Source organism: Phacochoerus africanus, chromosome 9 (genome assembly GCF_016906955.1).
Source record: "Phacochoerus africanus isolate WHEZ1 chromosome 9, ROS_Pafr_v1, whole genome shotgun sequence".
NCBI classification, from domain to species: Eukaryota; Metazoa; Chordata; class Mammalia; order Artiodactyla; family Suidae; genus Phacochoerus; species Phacochoerus africanus.
Window position 1 is genome coordinate 49,040,876 of NC_062552.1, and position 25,247 is coordinate 49,066,122.

Sequence of the window (25,247 nt, forward strand, 5' to 3'; positions counted from 1 at the left end):
AGGCCCTCTCCTTGCCCTTCAGCAGCCTTAAGAAGACCTGCAGCCACCACTGGAGCATCGGCCTGCTGTTTCCAGAGGGGCTCCCCTGGACCTGAGTTGCAGATCTCCAGCTGTTAGTCTGTCCCACTTGGCCTTGGCCCCCACCTTCAGGGCTGGAACACTGGCACTGCTGGGCTCAGGTTTCCAGAGGAAAGTGCTCATGAGAAGTCAAGGGGCCTGCCACCCCTCTCTGTCCCTGCAGATCCCAGCAACCTGACATGTCAACTAAGGTCCCAGGTGCCTCGGGCCAGCCTACAGCGGCCTCTGCCCTCCAGCCCTGCCACCTCCCTCTGCCCAAAGGCACCTGTCAGGCCTCCCTGACCCCCGGCAGCCACATGGGTGATACTCAGCTTCAGTTGTGGGTCACATACCAGGTCTCATCAGCCAGGCCAAGCACTGAGGCCCAGAGAGAGCAGGTGTGACCTGGACCATAGAGCCCATCAGCGGAACCCAGGCCTCCTGAGGGTGGCCAGAGGAAGGCTGCAGGCCGGCTGTGCCTGTCCGGGGCTGAGGCTTGGCAGGCTCTCCTGCCCTGTGCTTATCAAAGCTATTTTGGGACACGGCTTGCTTCCAGCCTCCTGGCCTTGCGCCCGCCGCCTCTGACAGCCCCCAGCTGCCGCCTGGCCCTGCTCACTCCAGCTGACACCCCAGGGGAAGAGAAGCAGGAAGGCAACTGGCAGCCCTGGGACATTCCTGGGTCCCAGCAGAGGGCACGAGGCAGCAGGCTGGCTCCTCCACTGTGGCTCTGGGGAGCAGCTCTAACGTACGCAGCTGCAGACCTGTTCCTGCTGTGTGACCTCAGGCCAGTTTCTTAACCGCTCCAGAGCCCCACCTCCACAGGCCAACAGATGTGGCCAAGCTGTGTCCGCTGCCTCAGTGCGGTGACTACACACCCTGGAGTTAACAGGCTTTCCAAACGTCCTGCCACACAGCCCCACAGAGCATCAAAACATCCTGGGGACTCCAGGGTCTCAACATGCAGTCACTTCCTTGGCTGGTCTCCACCCCTGACTCCTCACCTGGGCACCAGCAGCCAGCCTGAGGCTGTGCGTGGGAGGCGCTGAGGCACTCAGTGGATGGATGCTGAGGGCAGGGTGCTCAGGGTGGGTGGGATTTCTGCTGGGCCTCGAGGTAAGGAGACCTGGGCAGGAAGACCACGCTGGCCAGTGGCATGGGCAACAAAGCACAGCAGTAGCTAGGCTGGGCCTGTCCAAGGACTGCCAAGGAGCCAGTCTGGGGGGACCTTGTCCTGGGGGGACCTTGTCCTAGGGGCAGGGGTCAGACGTGATAAGCACAGAAGCTGCTGGGTTCTCCTGACTTGCAGAGGTAGCTGGAGGCACTCTTCCTAACCTCATGAGGGGCGATGCGGTGACCACGAGGGAAAGGAAGCAGCCAGCCTTCCCTGAGCACGTCCCAGGCCCTTCCCCTTAAGACCTGACTTAGGAGGACAGGGGTTGTCTGCGCCTTTACACTCTTAAGAGTGGCAGCCTGGACAGGGATGTGGGGCGGCCAGGAGTGACTCCGGGACTACAGTTTCTGTGCTCAGCACCGCTGGATGGGGCTGGCGGGGGTGCTGTGCTGCAGGAAGGAAATGTGTGTGTGTCCAGAGCCCCCTCTGGCAGAGGCTCTTCCTCCAGGAGGACCCAGCTGGCCAGGAAGCCACCCGCTGCTGGGAGCTCGCAGGACCCCAGGAGGGAGGCCCTTTCCTGCGGCTCCTCTGCTCATTCCGGGCAGCCCTCCCCTGGCCAGGAAGCGGACAGGCCAGAGCCTGGGCTGGGCTCACCCCGGCCTGCGGCCCTGTCTCAGGGACATCCCGGCCTTATTCTGGGGACAGGCGCGTAACTGAGACCAGAAGGGAAAAGAGCTTGCCTGGCGTCACACACAGACTAGGGGCTGAGGCTGCAACCTCCATGCCTCCCCTGCGCTCAACAAAGCTGCCCACGGGGGGACGACTCCCCTGGGCCCCCACCCCAGCACAGCCCCAGTTGCTCCGAGGCTCCCTCTCAGCTGGTGCCCAATGGCCTGAGGACCCCCATCTCCCCACCAAGAGCCGTCGGGGCACTCACGTGGCAGCTCTGTGAGCTCGCAGTCCTGGATGCCACAAGGTCGGGAGCTCTCGGGCCAGGCCTCGTGGCCGCACTGGTCACTGTCTTCCTCGGGCAGCCCACTCTGGGTGTTAACGCACTTGACCAGGCGCCGCTGGACGCCGCCACCGCAGGGGGCTGAGCACTGCAGGGAGCGGGGCAGGGGTGAGCCTCCCCTTGGCCTGCCCTGCAGGGGGGCATCCAGGCAGCCACTGCCTTCGCTAGGAGGCTGGGCTCCTTAGAAGGTCAGTCCTGACCTGGAGGAGGGCCCAAGGACAGGGGGAAGCTGCCAGCCCCCCACAAGAGGGGACATGCCTGAGAGGTCTGGGAGGGGCTGTGGGGCAGTGGACACAAGGCCCACCATCCTGAGTCAGGCCCTTGTCTTACCAATTGGGGTCTGATGTTGTTTAAAATCTCCTAAAGATAAATTTAACCTGTGCCCAACATTGTGCCAGGCCATGTGCTAAGTCCCTTGTTACATGACTTGATTTAATCCTCAAAGCCCCGTTTTACAGATGAGAAGACCAAGGCCTGCCAAAGCGGCCTGCCAAAGCGACCTTCCTGGGGTCCCTCAGCAGCCAGTGGGACAAGGACTGAGATTTCTAAACCTGTGAGCTCCAAACAGGCCTGGCAGGAGGAGGTCCTGCCCACCCAAGGCCTCGCTGGCCACACTCATCCCCCCTCGGCCAGCCTGGCCTTTGTTTAGTCCCCTGAGCACCTGTCACTCCTGCCCCAGGACCCTGCACACCCCTCCCTCACATCACTGACCCCTTGGTCTCGCTCTAAAGTCCCCTCCTCCGAAGACCTTCCCCGACACCATGGCACACATCTCTTGTTTTCAGTCTGTCTCCCTGGCAGCCGTCAGCCATAGCAGGGTGGGGACCTCATCGGGCCACCACTGGTCACCCCACTGATCACAGAGAGCCAGGTGCACAGTGCACACTCAACTCCTCAGGTGAACAAAGGTGCCCCCCTCCTACCCTGCCTGCTCACCTGGCCCCAGGGCCCCACCACCCACTGTGTGCAGGGGTGGGTGTTGCAGGGTCGTGTGCTGTTGGGTCTTAGCGCTTCCTCGCAGAGGCCCGGCTCTGGGCAGGTGACCAAACGCTGCTGCTCGCCCCCGCCGCAGGCCTCAGAACACTGGGAGGGCAGGGAAAGGGGTGTGGGCGCTGCCCGGGTCTGAGGACACCCCCACCCCCATCCCAGAGCCCCAGCCTCACCTCCCTCCAGGAAGAGGTGTACCAGCTGAGGCAGGGCTGGGCCCCACAGGGCCGGCGGGCAGGCGGCTTGGCAGGCCCCAGCTGGCAGTGGAAGGGCCGCAGTGGCCGGAAGTCCCGCGTGTCCACGCACTGCACGTCCCGCGTGGAAGAACCCCCGCCACAGCTGCGGGAGCACTGAAGGCCAAGGGTCACACGTGTGGACCCTGTGAGGGCTGTGGCTAGGCGGGCACTGGGCCCCCAACCCCCTCCAGGGCAAGTCCCTTAAGAATCCCAGTGAGAGGTCAGAGCTGGTCAGCCTTGGGCGGCAGGCGGCCTGGCCAGGGGCTGCCCAAGGAGGGGACAGATGGAGGAGAGGAACAAGGAGAAAGTGAAACCCCAAAGACAACGGAGAAGGCTTGGGGTGGGCCAAGCCGCACGAAGGTGCAATGACTGGAAAGAGACTAGAAATTCAAGTACGAAGGTACACGGCACAGAGCCCTCCCCAGTCCTCACTGGTGGCTGTGGCTGATCCCAAGCACAGGCCATGGGCCCCAGGGCTCCACCCTGCAGCCTGAGGCCGCCCACCTTCTCCGTGCCCACGCACCTTGCTCCAGTTGCCTGTATGCCAGGCAGCACAGGGCCGCAGGTGGCAGCGGCGGGCAGGCTGGGGCCGGCCAGCGGGGATGCAGTCCTCCTCCCGGCCGGAGCTACAGCGCACGGGCCTCCAGACGGCACCCAGGCCACACGTGGTGGAGCACTGGGGGCAGAGGACGCAGAGGCCATGAGGAGACAGATCACTGCTCCCTCCGGCTCCTCCGACAGGGGGCTGCCCATCAAGTGGACCTAGTGCCTTAGTTTCCTCATCTGTAGAGTGGACTCCTCCATCCACCTCCCAAGGGAACCATGAAGATAGAAAGTCAAATCCCCTAGCAACTAACAGTCCCTGCTCACAGGACACACATGTGCAGTGGCCCTGATGTCCCACTGCTTCCCAGAATCACTGAGAAGGAAGTGTGCTTCCTCAGTGGGCCTCAGCCTGTCCCTCCAACACCAAAACCAGGGATCTGAACAGAGGCAGCTCACTTCCCCTACGGTGACAATCTGGGGCTGTCTGAGTGGGAGAGGGGCTGCGGGACACAGGCTGGCTCTTTTCCATGCGGTTCAGGCCCTCACAGCCCCTGATGGAGCAAGTGGAGCCACTGAGGGGACAGCCAGGTGGCAAGGATGGAGCTGAACCTGGAGGAGCCAGGCAGAGCCCTGGCATACCCTGGTGGGACCATCAAGCAGGACCGGGCCTGGAGGCTGTGGGAGGCTTCCCTATCAACATAGCTGTCTGGGGTGAGCTCCCTGCTCCTGGGAGCATGCAAGCCATAGCACAAGAGCAACATTCCTCCTGGCTGCCCCTCATTTGTGCCTGCCATGCCTGCCCTGCCCTCCCAGCCGCCCCCTGTGCTGCTCAGGATTGAGCTCTGGGGCATCCAGGGCCTCATGCCCCTGCCTGCCCTGCTGCTCAGAAGGGAAACTGAGGCTTGATGGGCAGACTGGCCCCAGGAGCACACAGAGGGCAGGATGACCAAGCCGGGCAACATTCCTCCCACTTTACAGAGCCTGTGGCCACCACAGGCAGTCAGTTCCCTGGGAGGCAGACAGACAAGGCTCTGCTCACCTCCGGGGTCCTGCTCACCCCCCCGCCCCCGCACCCTGCCCCCACACCACTTGCCTCGCTCCAGTTTCCTACTTCCCAGCTGGCATTCCTGGCGGCTGGCAGGTACACAGGGGCCTCCGCCTCAGTCGGGCTGGGGACCAGCGGGGCAGGGGCTCTGCTGCTGTTGGCCAGACTGTCCTGAGCTGGTATGGACAGGAGCACAGGGCCTGGGGACTCATCAGAGTTGGGGGACTCAGGCTGGCCCACGGGTCCTGGGCTAAGGGCAGTCACCCAAGGTGTGTTTCCTAGGCCAGTTAAGGCCGTCCGAAGGAAAATTCCTGGCACTGCCCCTGTCTGCAGATCTTGTAGAGCCATTCTCTGGGTTGAAAGGGTGGGACTCCCTGGCTCCAGGGGGCTGTCCGTGCCCCATGTGTCTGGCAGAGCGGCTGTGGGAGGAGGTTGGGGCCCCAGGCCACTGTCCAGGGCTGGGTCCCAGGCCACAACCTTGCCTGTCCACAGCTCTACCATGTTGGGACCTGAAGAGTGGGTGGTGCTGATGGAGGGCAAAGAGGGCGACGTGGGGCTGGGCTTCTGGGGCAGGTACGGTGCTTTGTGGCCTGTGGCTTCATCATCATCCTCGGAAACCTCATTGGTCCTCTCCCCCCGGGGTGGGGGCAGGGGTGGCTGGCCCTGGCTGTACTCCCCTCCGGGGAAGCTGGTCTGGCTGCCAGGGGGCACGGGCGTCTCCAGGCTGACTGGAGTTGGGGGCCAAAGCAAGCTGGGGAGGCCAGGGTCCGGGGCTCCAATGGGGGCATCCTCCTCAGACAAGAAATTGAGCTGGGGGTTCCCAGGGGTCTGCTCTGAGGGCGGGGGAGGGGAGTGACCAGCCCAGCGGGGCCCGGGGACAGCCCCCTCCTTCTCAGCCCCAGGAGGCTCTGTGGCAGGCACGGGGGTGCGCTTGGGGGGCTCAGGAGGACTGCTCAGGGGTGGGGGCATCCAATCCCCTGTCAGGTCCGTGTCAGGCTCCTCGAAGATTCCGTAGGACAAGTCCTCATGGAAGTTAATGAAATTGTAGTCATAGTAGAAGTCATCCACAAACACAGGCCCAGGCAGGCCCATCTTGGGGTCCTCCTCCCCGATGGCATTGCCCATGCCAGCTGGCTCGGGGGGTGAGGGGGGCAGAGGGCGTGGGGCCGGGCGCCGAGGGATGAAGTCAACCTCATTGAAGAGCTCGTGGCTGGAGGAGCCACTGCCTGAGCCCTCAGGGCCCGGCGTGTCCACGGCCTGCAGGCAGGGTGGCAGAAGGCAGGCAGCCTCGCTTGCTGGCCGCTGGGCCTCATCGCAGGGGACACCGGTGTCATTGGTGCAGAGGATGCTTCGGTGCTGAGTGCCTGGCCCACACGTCACTGAACACTAAAGGGAACGCCAGGTGAGGGACTCAGGCCAGGAGAAGCTGGGGCCTGGCAAGAAGCCCTGCCCACTGCTGAATGTCACTGCACAGGGCCTTGCCAGCCCTCTCTGGCCCTAACCAGCTCAAGGCCGTGACTTGTGGCCTGTGGCCTGTGACCTGCCAGGGCATCCTAGCCCCTTTGGGGACAGGGCTGAGCCTGAAATGTGCCAGCCTCCCTCCCACGAGAGTACCTGGCAGCAAGAGCTCTCCAGAGGCTGCCTCAGCTTCCCTGTAGCCCAAGACCGAGAGGCAGACCTGGGGACCCCATCCTGATGCTCACCTGAGACCAGTTCCCTACGGCCCAAGTGGCCGGACAGGGCACATCACGGTTGCAAGGGGTTTCAGCAGGGGGCCGGGGTAGGTGTTCGCAGGCGGGAGGCTCCAGGGCGCTCTGCTCATCCAGCCCCACACTGCGGATGCAGAGCACAGCCCGCCGGGAGAACCCCCCAGGCCCGCAGGAGCGGGAGCACAGCTGCCACTCGCCTGCCCACCACCTGCAGGGGGCACACAGGCGGCATCAGCATGGACTAGGTAGGCCCTTGGGATTCAGGCAAGGTCAGGTCCAAGCCCAACGGATGATTCCCCAGGGCTCCAAGCCCAGGTCAGCGCCCTGGCCCCCAAAGCCCAGTGACAGGGCACAGCCCCCTTTGCTCCTGCCACCTTCAACCCTGGGGCAGGGGAGCAAGACCAGTGGCCAGCATCCCTATCCAGGGACCCAAACACCAGTGACCAGGGATGCCCCTAGCTGATGCTGGCTGCAGAGGGGAGCCCAGGTGCTGGTTGGGAAGAGAGGCCAAGAGCCCAGCTCCCTCTGCTCCTCCCAGGGACCCCCATGAGGGACCTGGGCGTCAGGAGCCTGGTGGGCACAGGCGGGGGGGGGGCTCACCGGGCGGGGCAAGGCTCCTCGCTGCACTTCCTCTGCCGGTCGTCGGGCCGGTCCAGGGGGTCACAGTGCCTCTCGTCCACGGGCCCTGCCTGCCGCTCTGTGCAGTGCACGCTCTGCCGCTGCATGCCTGGGAGGCCACAGGGGCTCAACCTGGGCCCGGCACCCAGGGTGCCCCCTGCCTGAGCCCCACTGCACCCAAAGCCACAGCTATACCCACTCTGCTCAGAACCCTTCCAGAACAGGACCTCACTGCCTCTGACATGAGGAAGGCAGGCCCTCCCCACACTGAGTCCTCCCGCCATCATCCTGCCCCTGGGAAGACAGTGGAGTGTGGAGGTTCTAGCACCTTCCTAGCTGGGAGGCCTTGGGCAGCTCACTCCACCTCTCGGAACCTCCATGTTTTCATCTCTAAGTGGGAGTGACGAGACCTGCTTGAAGCCCATGTGTGAAGAGATCATGTGGTCACGGAGGTGCAGGCTCAGCCTGTGCCTGGTGCCCGGTAAGAGCACCACCAGTGCCACATCTGACCACAGCCCAGCGCCAGCCTCCCGCAGGTGAGGCACCCAGCAAGTGTGGAGAAGAAACCGCTCAGAGTGCCCGGTGAGGCCTCCTCTCCGGGCCCCACAGGCCCCTGCTCCCTGCACCACACTAGCTTTGTCACTGCTCACACCCTCTGCCTCTGCCTGCTGCTGGGCCTTTGCACGGCTGTGCTCGTCCCCACACACACAGCCAGCTGAGGCCCAGTGGTGGAACCAACTCTAGCAGGTTCTGCCTTCACCCTGCCTCCCCCCCACAAGCCTAGAGGAGGGACTAGCCCCTGCCCTGAGCCTCCAGTGTCCCATCCACACCTCTCCTCCCTCCCTGGTGGAATTCTGGGTCTGTTCAGATTTCCCTTGCAGCCAGGGGGTGTGGGACACAGTCGTGCCAGGAGAAAAACATACAAGTCCCTCCCCAGAGTCGGCCCCTTACCCCTTTGGCTTCCTGCCTGGACTGATGATGCCACCTCATGCTACACGAGGGGCGGCGGGGCTGAGAGAGGGAGTCTGGGGCCCTCCAGCCAGCTTGGACTGTGCACCCTGGGGCTTCTGTCCGTGAAGACAGATAAACCCTTATCTGCTTCAGCCACCACTCATCAGGACCCTGCCACTCGACACGCGCCTAATCTGTCCACGTGGGAAGCCACCAATTTGTGAAAGACAATTCCCCAGTGTCTGGCTCATCAAATGTACTTGTGTTCACACTTGTAAATTCAATACTTCTATGGGGTAGGACGCTTTTAGCAGCTTTTGAAGATTTCGACCTTGGTTTAGTGGTTCGGTGGTCATTTTGTCATCATAATAGCACTTTAAGGAATGTTCTAATGCCTCTGTCCCAGACGCCTGATACTGAGACCCCTCGACACTGAGGGGCAGGAGACTGACGGAGCCACATGGAGGGGAGCGTGAGAGTTAAGTCACATTGTTATACTTCTTATAAAAAGTTAAAAAGGAGTAAGCGAACAAGGCGCACAGGCCACGGGGCTCAGAGGCTCAGAGGGAGGTGGGAAGACCCATGTCTCATGCCGGCTCCCTCCCTCTCTCCCCCTTTCCCTCCCCTCCCCTGCTCTGGGGACACTCCTCCTGGGGCAGCAGCCCAGGGACTGTCAGGCTTTGGACCTCCCAGGAAGGGTGGGGGCACCAAGGAGGAAGGGGCTCTCGGGGAAGCCCATCTGAGGCAGGAGCTGGAGGAGGGGAAGGAGCCCACCCTGACCGGGTTGCAGGTTAAGGCTTTGCAGCACCAACGGATCAGGTATGGAGCAGACCCACAGGCACAGGACCTGCAGAGCCGAGCAATGAGAAGAGGGAGGCCATCTGCTGTGCCTGCCTCACACCTCGGTTACTCTCCCAGGGAACTCATGAGATGAGATGGCCTATTGCTGGCCCATTTGATAGCTGGGGGAACGGAGGTCTGGAAGCAGGTTCCCAGCTCAGGCAGCCCAACAAATAACCAATGAGCCAGAAGCTGAAGCCAAGCATTGCTGCCCGAGACAAAGGCCTTGCCCACCCCTCGCCTCACCTGTGCCACAGGTGACTGTGCACTTAGTCCAGGGCCCATAGTGCCAGGAGAATTCAGGCGGCTGGATGTGGCCATGGCCGTCCGCCTCCCTGTGGATGGTGTACTCGTAGCGCACCCCGGGGTTGCTCTCCTGGAACAGGAGCTGGGGCAGGCAGCAGGGGGCCCATGAGCACGAGACACCCTCTCCCCCAGCCCAGACCTGCCGCCCATCCTAAAAGAGCCAACCCCAGCCGCCTCTGCAACTTGGGGCTACATCACAGGGCCATTTGAGAGACAGGGAAACCGAGGCAGAGGCGGAGCCCCCAGCAACAAGGCTGGGCCAAGGACCAGGCCCCATGACTGCCCCAAGGTTCGCTTGCTCTTGCCAGGGGCTGGATCCCACGGACCCCACGTGTGCTCCCCCCGACCTGGGCCCCAGGAGGCAGTCACCTGGATCCAGACAGGCTCGTCGGTGGGACCAGGGGATGTGAGGTTCTCCCAGTTGCCAGTGCGTGCGTACGTGAAGGTGGTGCCTGCCACCTGGTAGTCCCCGTTCCACTGGATGGTCCACCCGCCGTTGAGGAAGTACTTATCCGGGTCCTCGCCACGCAGGGCCAGGAAGTTGGCAGCCTCGGCCACCTCCTCAATGCGGATCTCGCGAGCCCCGGCCGGTATCAGCCCCACGTCCACATACCCTGTTGGCGGGGCCGTGTGGAGGTAAGAGGGTCAGCTGCCCTCACCCGATCTCTCTTCCCACCTGCCCCTGCGTTAACTTAAGAGTCTGAATTTCCTGGAGTTCCCATCATGGCACAGCAGAAACGAATCTAACTAGGAACCATGAGGTTGTGGGTTCGATCCCTGGCCTCGCTCAGTGGGTTCAGGATCTGGCGTTGCCGTAAGCTGTGGTGTAGATCACAGACACGGCTTGGACCCCACATCACTGTGGCTACAGCTCCAATTGGACCCCAAGCCTGGGAACCCCCACATGCCGTGGGTGTGGTCCTAAAAAGCAGAAAAAAGAAATAGTCAGTTTCCCCAAAGACACATGCTCAGATGTGCCCTACATCCTATATCTCCAAAGCCTCAAAAGGGTTCAAGTCCTGCCCCCATGATCCACACCCCCCCCACCCTCTCCAGGAGCCCTTAGCTGGTCCCCCCGTCCCAAGGTGGGGCCGCCCCCTATACCTGGGTTCAGCACGCCCTTTCTAAAACCCCACCTGACCAGGCCATTCCCGGGGCATCCTCCTCATGCCCACAGAACCTGTTTTTGTTCTTTCACTAAGTAATACCTATCACAGGCCTGGCATTATCCTGAGGATTTTACACACATCACAACCCCATGAGACAGGTACTACTGTCATCCCCATTTCACAGATGAGGACACTGAGGCACAGAGAGGTTAAGCGACGTGCAAGAGGGTTCTTCTGGGCTATCAATCAGACTCTGAGGTCTGAGGGTCACCTTCCATGCTGCACTGCATCTCTGGGATGCAATCAAAGCTTCTTGGCCTACTAGCCAAAGCCCCACAACAGCCCCGCCCTTACACACAGGCCCCCAGATGGCGCGTGATCCTTCCTGCCTCCATGCTTTGTGGGGCACAAGCTCTTTTTCCATGGCTAATGCCTCTTCCCCTTTCACATGAGTCTTTTATAGTTCAGCTGATTCCACCTCCTACAGGAAGTCTTCCCTGACTGCTGCAGACCAGGACCTTCTTCCTCAGGGCTCTCGCAGCCCCCCAGGCCTCCCTCCACTGCCCCTGTCACTCTAAAAGTTCAGACGGAGCTCTTCACCTCCATGTCTCCCTCACAGAGGGAGAGCTGGCACTTCCCAAAGTAGGTGAAACAGGCTGGGAGTGGGGCTGGGGGACCTCGGATGCTTCATAAGGCCACGCATTACCCTGATGGCCAGCCTGGGCTCCCTGGGCAGGAGGATTCCGTGAGGGCAGGTCCCTGCACCTGGCCCTGGGTGCTCTGACCCCTGGCAGGATCCTGGACACAACAAGGCGGCTTCCTGCTTCCCATCCATCACTAGCCTGGGTGGGGACGGTGGGGACTGTGGGGACTTTGAGGGCTGCGGGCAAGGGTTCAAGGGAGACGAGGAAGTGCCACTAGGTCAAGAGCACCCTGCCCCCACCAGCAGTCCCACCCCATACCCAGGCCCTCAGCCTCCTCGAAGGTCCCGCTCACGGTGTGGCAGGTGGAGCCGTTGCCGTGGCACACGCCGCAGCGGTCCTCAACGGCTCCCGAGTCGATCTCGAAGTCGCAGCCCACATTCTGCAACACACGGGGAGGGAGGCGGCTGGTACCGGGCCGCGGGCTGCCAGTGCTCTCTGGCCCAGTCTCAGGGACCCGCCGGGGTGGGGAGGAGGGAGCTCAAGACAGGGGGTGGGGGCCCCACACAGCTGTGCCCTCTGACCCCAGGAAAAGCCTCCTACTTCTCTGAGCCTCAGCTGCCTCAAACATGAAACAGGGAGAACCACCTGCCCCACCTGCTGTGAGACCGGAAAAGCTTCATGAAAGGCCACCCAGGCTCCGGACCAGTGTAGACAAGAGCTTCCCCCAAACAGGAGTCAACATCAAAGGCCTGGGGGTTCCCTGCTGGTCCTGCTCTGAGCCCAGGCCTCTGCCCCCAGGGGCTTCCCTACCTAGGAGCAAGGGGAAGACCACACTGAGGACACAGGCAGGGGAACAGGCCGCTGCTGCTGCTGGAAATAAGTCTAAGTATTGTTAGCAAACACTGCCGCTCTCTCTGCCAGGCCCTGAGCCCTGCATGGCCCTGCATGGCCCTGCAACGCCCTGTTAAATGACTGCATTTAACCCGGTGATACATGGACAGTCCCTTCCTATCACAGAGGAAACTGTTGCCTGAGGTCATCCAACCAACAGGAGGTCGAGCCACCGCCTGAGCTCTGGTGTCCGGGCTGGGGCTGGCCTGGTGCAGGCCAGCATTCAGAAGCCATGGGCAGCCAGCAGGGGGGAGGCAGGAGGGCCGAAGTGCAGAGGCAGAAGCTGAGGGGTGGGGGTGAGGCTCGACGGTGCGTGGGGCTCCAGTCCCAGGAGGAGTGGTGGGGGCTCTGCTAAGAGGCGACAGGAGATCATGAAAGGGCTTCACTAGCAGAGCAGGGGAGCCCAATGGTACAGCCTGGGAGGGTGGCCAGAGGGGACCAGGAAAGAGCCAGAGGTGGCCCAGCAGGGGGTTGGGCGGGCAGTGCTGCAGACCCTCCTCCTAGCCTGGCACACCTTGCAGATGCCATTGATGCAGAGGTCACGGCTGGCCTGGCCCTGGTAGCAGGGGGTGCCGTCGATCACGGCGTCCCGCAGCTTCTCGGCAAAGTACTCGTTCGAGGGCCGGCAGTGCAGCTCACAGGGATTCACTGGGGGCCCAAGCAGAGGAGCCATGAGGGGACAGCCAGGGCAGAAGCACGGAGGCCCCCGGGAAGCCCCCCTCCACAACACGCATCAGTGGCAGCCTGGAGGCTCCCGAGCAGCACACAGATGTGGAGGCTCCTTGGGGACGGGACCTTGGAGAGAGCAGTAGCCCCTGCAGAGTGCCTATATCCCTGGGCCATCCTAGCCTCTCCATCTCTGCCCCTCCAGGGCTCAGTGTCCCCACGGATGGCAGGACTCACCATCATTGACCACGGGCACCCAGGTGTGCAGCTGGCCCTTGTAGAGCATAGCATCAAAGTGGCTGCACTGGACTTGGCGGAAGGAGGGGCGACCGGCGGGGCAGGCCTGCAGGTTGCAGAGGCGGAAGCGCTTCCGCTCACCCACGCAGTATTTGCCCTTGTATTTGGGCCTGTGGGGAGAGTCGGGGTTCGGGGGGGATGGGGGGTGAGTGCACCATGACAGTGAGCACTGATTGCACACCTGGACCCCGAAGGAGCCCTCAGCAGGAGCAGCCACTCCTGCATCCCAGACCCAGAGGCTCCCGCCGCCCCCTCTGCTCCCGGCACACCGCCCACTCTCAGGCCCAGATACAGTCTCCCTGCTTGAAAGGATCTCAGGGAAGGTGGCAGCAGGAAGCCTGAGCTCTGCCCTCAACCTACTATGTGACCTTGGCCAAGTCTCTGGACCCCTCTGGGCCTCGGTTTTCTCACCTATGCCTCAGTCTTCTCATCTATAAAATGGGATTGGGGTTGCCTCTACAGAGGGTTGGTGACAGGGGGGGCCAAGCTGCAGGTGTGACCAGCACTGGCTACTCCAAGTGTCCAGCCCATGAGACCCAGTGTCCTGACGGCCCCATGTCAGCAGGCATGTTCCTGGTGGTGGCACCCCCAGCCCAGTCAAGAGGGCTGTTCCCAGCACAGAGCCTGAACCTCAACCCTAACCCAGCTCAGACCTGGAGGTCCAGAGGCAGGAGGGGCACCGCCGCCGACAGGGGCGGCCTAGGGAAGAGGGCTCTGCTGTCTCTGAATCCTCACACCACCCCACCTACATGGAGAAACTGAGGCCCAGAGAAATGAGGTCACTTGCCCCAGGTCACACAATTCTCCCAGCTGTCCCCAAACTGCACCTTGGACCCATGTGTATCTCAGATGCCACGATTCGCTGTATTTACTGAGCGCTTACTAAAGACCAGCTGCAGCGTGCCAGGCTTTACCCGCATGCACTGCATCTGTCCTCAACCCCTCTACTGGATGGGCACTGCTGTGGCCCCATCATACACTTTCATCATAGACTTTCTCGGGCCTGGAAACTGAGGCCCAAGAAGGGGAAGAGAGGGTCCTACCCAAGGAGAGGAAAGGGGATGGACTCTGATCCATCTGAGGCTCAGGGTCTAAGCTCTTAGCCACTGTCTTCCCTGCCTGCCTCCCTCCCTCCAGCTGTTGCTTTGTTACGTGGCTTCTGATGAATCCCTCTGGTCTCTAGGCTTGGTGTTCCCCTCTCCACCAGGGGCTCAGCCGTGGTGATTGAACCAGCCTCAAAGGCGCCCCTAAAAGTGACTCAAGGTGGCTTCAGACAACCCAGGCTTGGCCTCTATGGGGACACTTATGAGAATGGGAGGCTGGGACAGAGCCGGGGTCCCTGCCATCGCTGACTGTTCAGGGTGTTGGATTCCCCCTGGCCCGGCGGGCCCAGGCGCACACTCACGCAGGCTGTGTGCACTGCCGCTCAGCACTCTGCACACCCACGCCGCAGCTCCGCGAGCAGATGGACCAGGCGCTCCAGCCAGACCAGCCGCCGTGCACAGCCTCAGGCCGGAAGCCCACAGGAACACACTCCCCGTTCAGACACCACTACCGAGACAAGCAGAGGTAGAGCCAGCCCGTCCCGAATGCCTCGCCCCAGGGAGAGCAATGCGGGGGAGGCCCAGAAAGGCCCAGAGGGGAAGGCCCAAGGGGGTGGGGAGGCCCCCTTCCAGCCACCCGAGACCCAGGCCCCACAGTGGAGCTGAGCAAGGAATAAAATACAGCCTGCATGCTGACTCTCCACACCAAAGGCACCTTGGAGAACTGCCCCAGCAAGCTCTGTCCCCAGGCTCCCACTCTGCCGATGGGGACGCGGGCCAGGGAGGGCTGGGGGTCTGCTGAGAGCACGAGCAAATCTGTGAGTCAAGTCCAAGCTGGGAGCACAGACCCGGCCGGGAATCTCACCTCTCACTGCCTCCACACTGGACGGGGGCACCCCTACCTTGCTCTCCCCACACCTGGTACCGTCCACGGCTGCATCCAGCTTGGAGTGACAGGTGGTCCCCACAGAGCACCAGAGTGTGTGGCAGACATTCTGCAAAGAGGATGGAAAGGGCTGCACCCTCACCTCCTCCCTGGTACCACCCCCTGCCCTGTCCCCTGGCTACCCCGCCAATCCCCTGGGAATCCCTTCTGGTGGGGTCTGTAGACTGAAGCCCCAGAGATCTTCACTTATCTTCCCGGGACCCTGTGATGTGGGGGGCCCTGGGCTGGGGCCCAAGGCTCGAGGTGGCGGCTCAGCACAGTCCCTAGCCCAGCCACACCTCCCCAGCCCTAGCCTACTTGAAGGGAAACACCCCAGTTAGAAGCTGCGGGCTCTGACATGCCTGCAGCCATCACTCCGGATGACCTTCCCCAGGAACCCGCAGGAGGGGTTTTATTTTACCTCCTATGATCCAGCTCCAGGAGGTGAGGGCCTTCGCCAAAGTCCCACAGTTGGTAAAAGGTCCCCCCAGGATGCAGACCTGGGTCTACGGCCTCTCCCACAGGCCACTTTCTGTGTCCTGGGGCCAGACCAGGGGGGTTCTGCACACTGCTGGGGGCTGCCCCCCCCCCCTTATGTCTATACATGCCCCACACTCACATCCATGTCATCGCAGAAGGCAGAGTAGGCCCCGTACTGGAGGCGACACTGGTGGCCCACATCATACAGGACGCCAGGCGGCACTGAGGGGAAGTCGATGACATCCTTGGCGGGAGAGTCGTCCAGGCAGAGGCCCCACCCACGGCTGCACAGATGGGACAGAAGGACAGAGTGAGGGGCTGCCTGTCCTCTGGGGCAAAGGAGGCAGCCTGAGAGAGGCCTCAGCTGGGCTGGGGGGCCAAGGGGCATAAGAAGGGGCTTAAAGTCCTAAGCTTATGGGAAAACTCCAGCCCCCCTGCTCACCTGGCTTAGTCTATGACCCGAGCGAGCACTAAAGGCCCTCCCAGCCGCTCCATCACCTTCAGGGCACTCCAGCTGCCAAACAGCTCACCCAGGCTCCCCAGAGCCAGGCCTCTCCATAAACTGCTCCTTCCGCCCCCAACACCCTCCCCACTCCTCCGCCAGTGAAGCCTCTCCCGCAAGATCATGCCCTTCCCCCTGAAGCCTCCTGGACCACTAAGCCCTTACATGACCCTGCTCTGAGTTCCTGCAGCCTCCGCCCCTCAGCCCGGGATCTGGAGAGCATCATCTCACAGCTGATACAACGGCAGGCCTCTGACGGTGCCGCCCCGGACCATAGCCTGAAGGCTGCCCCTGCCCTGCCGGCAACCTGGGAGAGAGCCCAGGGGCAGCCCTGCATGCCAGCCTGCCTTCCACTGTCACTCCCTTACTTACTCCTGCCGGCCTTCCACCAGGATTCCCTGGCAGCAGCAGGAGGGAGGCAGCACCTGCGAGACATCGGGTCCCAGGCTAAGCAGGGTAGGGGGAGGCAGAAACCCTTAGTTTTCCAGTGAGAGTGGCTTGTGCTGGTCAGGAAGCCAGGATGAGCAGAGGGTCCTGGTGAGGGATGAGGGAGGCATGGGAAAGATGGGCAGAGGTAATGGATGCTGGGGTCTGGCCAGGAGAGAGAGACAGAGAGGGACTAGGGGCCAAGGAAGAGATGGCAAAAACAGAGGGTCAAGACACAGGCCAACATGCAGATCCTCGTGGGGAGAGGCGGAGGGCAGCCAGCCACGGGGACCCAGGGGGCTAGATTTCAGAGGCAGAAGTCCGAGAGCTGTGACCCCAGGCCAAGATAGGTGGTCTGTGGGGTCTCCTAAGTCCCCAGCCTGGTGGCAGGGCCCAGGCTCCACCTAGAGCTGCAGGGGCTAGGTGACTAGACTCCTGCTGAGGACCCTGGGGACCCCTCCCCACCCAGAATCACCTGGACCACCTGTGCTAGCTGGACCACCACCTCTAAAATGGGCGTGGGCCAAATGAGCAGGCACGGGACCAGGTGCCCTGCTCCAGATGACCGCAGGCCAGGCACTCTCCCCCCCTGCTCCACAACCCCCAGGCAGAAAACTCTACCACCCCTGTCTCCTCACACACACACTTGTCCCGAGATGGTCAGGGTAGGACGCTGGGCTGCCAGTGCCCATGTGTCCGCTCGTTGGGCTGCCCTTGGCGCAGGGCTCCTCCCATCCGACTGCGAGCCTGCCTCAACACTGCGCCCCAAGTTTAAGTTTAAGATCATGGCAGCTGAGGCCTGGCAGGGAGAAAGGAATTTTCTGATTGCAGGCCTCAGCCTGGGGTCTCCCTGGGCCTGCACACTGGGGCAGAGCTTCCGCAGAGGCAAGGAGGAGGCAGGTGAAGGGTCAAGCCGGGCCCTGGGGTTCCTCCTTTTCATCTGCCAGGATGCAACTCAGGATGTGCCTGAGAGGTTCGTCCACTCCTCTGACTCAGACCCAGCCAGGGAGCTCCTCCGACTGGGGTCCAACAGGTCCCACCCGGCCACATCCAGCTCTTCAGTTTCCTGGCCAGGACGCAGGGCTGATGTGCCATGTATCAAGCTCCTGTGCATCTGCTGCTGGGCAGCCAGAACCACCACCACCATCAGGGCCATCCTATATGTGTGTGAGGTTGGGGCGCCTAAGGAGCCCTCAGAGGGCCATATTCTAGACCATATTCAGGTCTAGAATACAGGGAGTCAGAAATCCAAGTTCTACTCTGCCCAGCTATAGCTGCTCTGTGGCCTTGGGCCATCCCTCACCCTCTCTGGGCCTGCATGACCTCATCTACAAGAGGCTGAGACAGCCTATGTGACCCCAAGCAACAGAGGTATAAATAGCAGCATCTACTCGGGAGAAGTCACACGGGTGGCCAGCAGCCAGCCCTTCCTTCCTCTGATCGGCTCACCGCCAGGATCCCCGTGCTGCTGACACACGTCAGCCCTTCCCCTCAGGGCCCCTCCTCACTCTAATTATAGTGGAGCTGGGCTGCCCCAATGGGGTCAGAACAGAGTGGGTGGCTCCAGTTGGAAGTGTCAGTCCCACTTCGAGGACTGCTAAGAGCGGCTCATCACCTCCAGGACCTGTGTGTCCCCTGTCCTCACCACCTCCCAGGGCCGGGCTGGATGGTGGAGGCACGGGGTGAAGCCAGGCCTGCCTCTCTCCCTGCAGAAAGCCTGGCTGCCAGGGCATATGAGCAAACTGGGCCTTCCTTCCCTGGCCTCAGGTCCAAATAGCAGCTCGTTGAAACAAGAGGTCCCTTGTGAGACAGCAGAGTCCCTTAAGCAGCTCTCAGCCCAGAAAGGCTCTTCAAGTCCTTCAGGTTGACCTCTTGGACTGGCTAGTGACCATGGAGGCTCCAGAAACGTTCCTCCAGCCCACGCCATGCTCCCGCACAGGCAGCCCTTGACCACACCACACACCATGCCGAGAGCACCCTTCTTGCTCAGGATGCTCCTTCGTCCTTAGAGGGCAGCTCCAAGCCTCCTCCTCACAGACAATGTCCCTGAGCCCAGGAGAAGCTGATGCCCCTTCTCCAGATTCCTACAAACCCCACAGGGCTGTCTGCCACAGTGCTAAGCACCTGGAGCGCATGCCTGTCCCCCACCCCCGCCCAGAACGGTGCAGGTCTTGAGGACAGGGACACTGTCTCCTCTACCACTGTCCTCCTGACCACAGGGCACTTTAGCATTTGTTGGCACAGCAAGAGAACGAGCTTGAGACCAAGTGGAGTCGCTAACATCTGGGTCTCTGAGGCCCGATAAACATCTATTTGCAGGGAGCCGAAGAGCCTCTGGTCCAGTGGGGATAGGGAGGTGATCTGAATGCCTCTGAGACTCCCCCACACCCCAGAAACAATGCCTAACCCCACTGGGCACCTCCTTCTATGGATCGTGCTCGCCTCAGCCCCCAGCCTGTCTAGGTGGGCACAGCCTGTCTTCTGTCCCACCCCCAGCAGGGAGACAGAGGGCAGAAGGGCTTGAGGATCGACTGGTAGCATGTGCCCCATCTGAGCACACCCCCTGCACCTGTTCTGAGCCTTGGGATCCCCTCCTGCCTGACCCTCCAGGATGGAGAGCTGAGGGAGCGGCCACCTTGGGGAGATGACCTTCTCCTCTCTCCCCAGCTCCCCTCCGTCGGCCGCACTTCTATCTCCATCTTCCTGCCTCCATCCAGCTCTTCTCGCTGCCAAGGCTCTTGGGAGGCCCTGGCTTGCTCAGGCTCTCGCCCTCTCCTCCCACCCCTGCCCCAGGCCCGCAGCCAAGTCCCTCATGCATTCCAGCAGCTGAACGAAGACAGAAGCATCTGTGTCTGTCTGTCTGTCCTGAAGCCAGGGTGCTGGGCGGCACCCAGGGTTGGGGCAGCTGGGAAAAGCCTGAGGGTACTGCAGGGGGGGCAGCTGTTCTTCTGATTTCCCAGCCATTCTCTCATTCTCATCCCCCCCTGTGGGGGAGGGGACAGGCCCCTGGGACTGTTTTCAGCCCTGCTTTCCCTGCCCAGGGCCACTTACTTCCCTGGTTCAGCTCCTTATCCCTTATCACTGGATAGTGGTGGTAACAGTCACCAAGCATGAATGCTAAATAACCACGTGGCAGTACCGTCCTACACACCGCAAGTGTCTGCTCCTTTAAGCCTCAGAGCAGCCCAGGAGGTAGTTCCATCCTTATCCCCGGTCTCTGAGGCTCAAGGGCTAATGTAACCTGTCTGTCAACACAGGTAGAAGCCTGGGCCAGAGCCCAGGGTCTTAACCATCAAACTCAACTCTTCCCCCCTTTGTTTTTTTTTTTTTTTTTTTTGGTCTTTTTGTCTTTTTAGGGCCACATGGAGGTTCCTAGGCTAGGGGTCCAATCAGAGATGTAGCTGTCGGCTTACACCACAGCCACAGCAATGCCAGATCTGAGCCATATCTGTGACCTACACTACAGCTCACAGCAATGCTGGATTCTCAACCCACTGAGCAAGGCCAGGGATCAAACCCGCAACCTCACGGTTCCTAATCAGATTTGTTTCCACTGCGCCACGTGGGGAACGCCCTCGACTCTTCTCTGCTTCTAGTACCACTCTCCACCTGGTAATCCCAAGTCTATCCGAGGCCAGAGTCTTTGCTCTCACAGGCATGACAGACCTGGTCACATCTCTGCTTAAACCTTGGACTTCTAGAAAAATATGGCCCATTAAGCAGACACAGATAAATTTCTACTCCCTTCCAGAACCCAATTAAGATGACAGGAAAGGAATAAACAAGGCATAAATCCATAAGGACAAAGGGCAAGGGAGACGTGATGTTGGCATATGAAAGATGTCAGCAAAATTCTACAAGCTAGAAAGCAGATGGTCGAGTAGCAGCTGACTGAAATGCTGACAGCCAGTCCTGCAGGGAAAAACTAGCCAAAAGTGAGATGCTGGAAGGGCTCAGGAATTAGGGGGTCCCAGGAACCTCTGGAGGCCTGGGTGCCAGGAGGACTGAGGACAAGAGTCTGGCTGAAAGTCTACAAGGCCCCATCAGACCCTACATCCCCTCCTCAACCCTGTGTGACCAGGCGATGGCCACCTCTCAGCCTGGCAGAGGACAGGGCACACTCCCTGGAGAGAGGGGTCCAGAGCTGGCCCAGAAACACCAGACAAAGTAAAAAGGCCCAAGGCAGAGGGACCTACAGAGAAAAGGGGACAAGCCAAAGTCTATGCAAGGAATGTTTTTGTTTGTTTTTTGTCTTTTTACCATGTCTTGGGTCGCTCCCGCGGCATATGGAGGTTCCCAGGCTAAGGATCAAATCAGAGCTGTAGCCACCGGCCTATGCCAGAGCCACAGCAACATGGGACCCGAGCCACGTCTGCAACCTATACCACAGCTCACGGCAATGCCGGATCCTTAACCCGCTGAGCAAGGCCAGGGATCGAACCCGCAACCTCATGGTTCCTAGTCAGATTCATCAACCACTAAGCTACACAGGAACTCCTATGCAAGGAATGTTGATCTAACCTCCAAAGCTCCTTGTCTGGGTGCTTAAACGCCACAGCCAGACTTATACCTTCCCAGGAAAAGACTAGAGAATGCCTCTCTAAGGAGAGGTCAATCAGAAAAATGACCCTAGAGACCAACATCTGAAGATCTCCCAAAGAAATAGCCTTGTGCCAACCAGTCCCTCAGCAGTGACTTGAAAAGTGCTGCCTGGTCACAGGCCTTCCAAGTGGCAGCCCAGGGCCTCCTTCCACACAGTCAAGGCGTTTTAAGAAAACCTTTAACATGAAAGAGATTTTTTTTTCCTTTGGCTGTTCCATGGCACATGGAGTTCCCAGGCCAGGGATCAGCCTGAGCCACAGTTGCATTCTAAGCTGCAGTTGCGGCCATGCCAGACCCTTAACCCACTGTAGTGGGCCAGGAATCGAACCTGTGTCCCAGCACTTCCAAGACACCACTAATCCCATAGCCCCAGTGGGAACTCTAAAGGATTTTTTTTCATAAATAACTCAAAGGAAAGAAAGATATGGCAGGGAGCTAAAGAAAAAAATAAAATCCAAATAAATATAACATCAAAAAGAAAAGAAAATATACTTTACTCTTGAAACTAGAATAGGCTAATAAAAAGGAGAAAGTTTTGAAAGTTGAAAGTACAATAGGAAAAAATTAAAAGTCTAATAGAAAAGTCGTAAGGTAAAGATAAAGCTGTCTTCCAGAGAAATGAAAGAAAAGTAAAAAATGTAAAAAATAAGAAAATGAAGGAAAACGCTGAGACTCCTGAGGTGGACACAGCCCCCCACCACTAAAGGTCCCACAAATGGGCCCTGCCTGCAGCCCCAGTCACCTCAGAGGTCACTGCTGAAGAGGGCCCTGCAAATGAGTGTCACCTTTGCCCTGGGAATGCCCACGCCCCACCACTGACACTTCCCTGAGGGTCACTGGCACTGCCCAGAGCCCTGCAACCAGGAGCAGTCTACAGGTGCTGCCAATAGCTCTGATCTCCCCAGAAGCACATGCTGGCCATACACCTGCACACCCACCCATCAAGGACATATTGAGGAAAGGGACAGCAAACATCCAAACCAAAAGCAGCCCTCAGGCGGAAAAAAAAAAAAAAAAAAAAGAGTAAGCCCTCACAAGCTACCCAGGGATGCTCCCGCATATAAACACCCCTCTAAGACTACAGTAGATAACTGTTTGCCCTAAACACACAGAGTAAGAAAAATATAAGCAAAATGAAGAAGCTCAAGAACCACTCCCAGTTAAAAAGAACAGGAGAATTCCCCTGAAGCAGCAAACAATGAAACAGACCTCTGCAGTCTAACAGACACCAAGTTCAAAAAGGAGGTAATGAAAATACTGAAGAAATTAAGAATGGACATCAACAGTAACTAAGATTACTTTAAAAAGGAATTAAAAATAAAATTTAAAAATTTAAAAAGGAACTAGAAACTATAAGGAGCCAAGAAAAATTAGAAAATTTACAGAGACAAAAGCTGAGTTAAAGGCACTGAACAGCAGAGTGAATAATACAGAGGAATGACTAAGTGACCTGGAAGATAGAATAATGGAAATCACCCAATCAGGACGGAAGAAAGAAAACCAAATGAAAAAAAAAAATGAAAGCAATATAAGACATCTATGAGCTAATATAAAGTGTGTCATCTACATATAATAGGGATTCCAGAAGGAAAACAAAGAAAAGGGGATTGAAAATATATTTGAAGAAATGGCAGAAAAATTTATGGCAGAAAAAATTCCAACTCTAAAGATGGAAACAGTTATCAAGATACGAAGCACAGAGAGCCCCAAACAAATTGAATCCAAACAGAACTACACTAAGACATATCATAATAAAAACAGTAAAAGTTAAAGATAAGGAGAGGATTCTAAAGGCAGCCAAGAGGAAAACCAGGAGTTAATTATCAGGGAGCCCCCATAAGGCTATCAGCTGATTTCTCATCAGAAACACTACAGGCCATGAGAGTAGCAAGTTAGATTCAAAATCCTAAAAGGGAAAAATATACAACCTAGAATACTCTACCCAGCAAGATTATCATTTAAAATAGAAGGAGAAATGAATTTTGCAGACCAACAAAAACTAAAAGAATATAGCAATGCTAAACGCATTCTAAAAGAAATATTGAAAGGTTTCCTCTAAATAGGAAAGTAAGAAGATAGAGGATGAAGGACCTCGTAACTGGAAAGTTATCACTCAAGCCAATATACAGATCAAAAAGGAAAAATAACTTACATGGGAAAGCAATGATAAACACAAGGAAGAGCAAAAGGATAAACATGAAGATGTAAAAAGGGACACTCAAAGCATAAAATGTGGGAAAGGAGAGTAAGAAAATGTAGACCTTTTTTTTTTAGAATGTGTTTGAGCCTATATGACTATCAGTCTAAAGCAAGGAGGAAGAGGTTATTACACTTGAAAAACAGGGCAACCACAAATTAAAAGCAATATGAGTTCCCATTATGGCTCAGCATGTTACGAATCAACATGGTGTTTGTGAGGACAAAGGACAAAACCAAAAAGAGGACATAAGCATAAAAGAAAAGAAAATCAGGAGTTCCTGTCATGGTACAGTGGAAACAAATCTGACTAGGAACCGTGAGGTTACAGGTTCAATCCCTGGCCTTGCTCAATGGGTCAAGGATCCCACATTGCCATAAGCTGTGGTGTAGGTCACAGATGCTGCTCAGATCTGGCGTTGCTGTGGTGTAGGCCAGTGGCTACAGGTCCAATTAGACCCCCTAGCCTGGGAACCTCCATATGCAGTGGGTGCGGCCCTAAAAAGACAATAAATAAATATCATCCAACCAACAAAAGAAAAAGGAACAAAGGAGAAATATAGAATCAACTGGAAAACAAGGTTTAAAATAACAATAAATGTATATCAATAATTATCTTAATTGTCAATGGACTGAATGCTCCAATCAAAAGACACAGAGTAAGGAGTTCCTGCTGTGGCACAACAAGATCTGCAGCATCTCTGCAGCTCTAGGACACAGGTTCAATTCCCGGTCCAGCATAGGGGTTAAAGGACCCGGTGTTGCCACAGCTGCAGTGTAGGTCGAAACTGTGGCTTGGATCTGATTCCTGGCCCAGGAACTCCATATTCCACAGGGCGGACAAAAAAGAAAAAAAAAGAGACAGAGTGGCAGATTGGATAAAAAAAAAAAAAAAAACAAGAGCCTACAATATGCTGCCTACAAGAGACCCATCTTAGGACAAAGGACACACGGAAATTCAAAGTGAGGGATGGAAAAAGATACTCCACGTGAATGGAAAAGACAGGAAAGTGGGAGTTGCAATACTCAGACAAAACAGACTTTAAAACAAAGGCCATAAAGAAAGATAAAAAACGACATTATTTAGTGATAAAAGGATCAATTCAAGAAGAGGATATTACACTCGTCAATATATATGCCCCAATAAAGGATAATCCATATACATAAAACAAATACAGACATGAAAAGAGAAATGGATGGGAATACAGTCATAGTAGGAGACTTTGACACCCTGCTCACATCAATGGACAGATCCTCTAGACAGAAAATCAATAAGGCAACAGCGATCCTAAATGACAACAGTCAGACTTAATTGATATTTTCAGGACATCACATTCAAAAAAAAAATCAGAACATACATCCTTTTCAGGTACATACAGAACATTCTCAAGGACTGATCACATACTACGGGGAAACAAAACTAACAAATTTAAGAGTACAGAAATTATTTCAAGCATCTTCTCAAACTAGAAATCAACCAAAGGAAAAGAAATGAGAAAAAAAAAAACTGACTTCATGGAGACTAAACAACATGCTACTAAAAAACCAAGGCGTCAATGAGGAAATCAAAAAGGAAATGAAAAAAGATCTTGAGACAAATGACAGTGAAAATACAACCCTGCAAAATCTATGGGATGCCACAAAAGCAGTTCTTAGAGGGAAGTTCATAGTGATAGAGGTCTTCCTCAAAAAATAAGAAAAATCTCAAATCAACAACTTACCACTTGCAAGAATTAGAAGAATAAATAAAACCTGAAGTCAACAGAAGGAAGGAAATCTTAAAGATCAGAGAAGAAATCAATAAAATAGAGATAAGGAAGGGAAGGAGGAAGGGCTGAATATGAATGATTCCAGAACGAAGGATGGAGGGAGGGAGGGGAGGGGAGAGAGGGGGAGGAGGAATAGCTGAATATGAAGGATTCCAGAAGGAGAAGATAAAAGAGAGATGGCAGGAGTTCCCGTCATGGCTCAATGGTTAACGAATCCGACTAGGAACCATGAGGTTTCGGGTTCGATCCCTGGCCTTGCTCAGTGGGTTGAGGATCTTG

General features: G+C 57.6%; 2 protein-coding genes across 4 annotated transcripts in view; one reads left to right on the plus strand and one right to left on the minus strand.

Moving 5' to 3' along the window:
- The window catches only part of TBC1D2B (TBC1 domain family member 2B), a 94,031-nt gene extending 91,464 nt beyond the window's left edge, over positions 1-2,567 (plus strand). The window contains exon 14 of one of the 2 annotated variants that reach the window (XR_007137035.1): positions 23-2,567. The gene's annotated coding sequence lies outside the window, so the exon portion shown is untranslated. The remainder of the gene's footprint in view (positions 1-22) is intronic. The other variant, XR_007137036.1, reaches the window with a different exon arrangement.
- ADAMTS7 (ADAM metallopeptidase with thrombospondin type 1 motif 7) overlaps positions 1-25,247 on the minus strand; it is a 68,536-nt gene that overhangs the window by 477 nt on the left and 42,812 nt on the right. Inside the window, exons 9-23 of one of the 2 annotated variants that reach the window (XM_047796075.1) lie at positions 15,613-15,757; positions 14,971-15,063; positions 14,431-14,576; positions 12,966-13,135; positions 12,577-12,710; positions 11,490-11,610; positions 9,788-10,032; positions 9,359-9,500; positions 7,304-7,430; positions 6,698-6,911; positions 5,043-6,380; positions 3,927-4,079; positions 3,344-3,517; positions 3,117-3,263; positions 2,106-2,268 (exon numbers count right to left, since the gene is read on the minus strand). In XM_047796075.1, coding sequence (XP_047652031.1) covers positions 2,106-2,268; positions 3,117-3,263; positions 3,344-3,517; positions 3,927-4,079; positions 5,043-6,380; positions 6,698-6,911; positions 7,304-7,430; positions 9,359-9,500; positions 9,788-10,032; positions 11,490-11,610; positions 12,577-12,710; positions 12,966-13,135; positions 14,431-14,576; positions 14,971-15,063; positions 15,613-15,757 — 3,512 coding nt within the window. Of the gene's footprint in view, positions 1-1,914; positions 2,269-3,116; positions 3,264-3,343; positions 3,518-3,926; positions 4,080-5,042; positions 6,381-6,697; positions 6,912-7,303; positions 7,431-9,358; positions 9,501-9,787; positions 10,033-11,489; positions 11,611-12,576; positions 12,711-12,965; positions 13,136-14,430; positions 14,577-14,970; positions 15,064-15,612; positions 15,758-25,247 lie in introns of those variants that run through there. The other variant, XM_047796074.1, reaches the window with a different exon arrangement.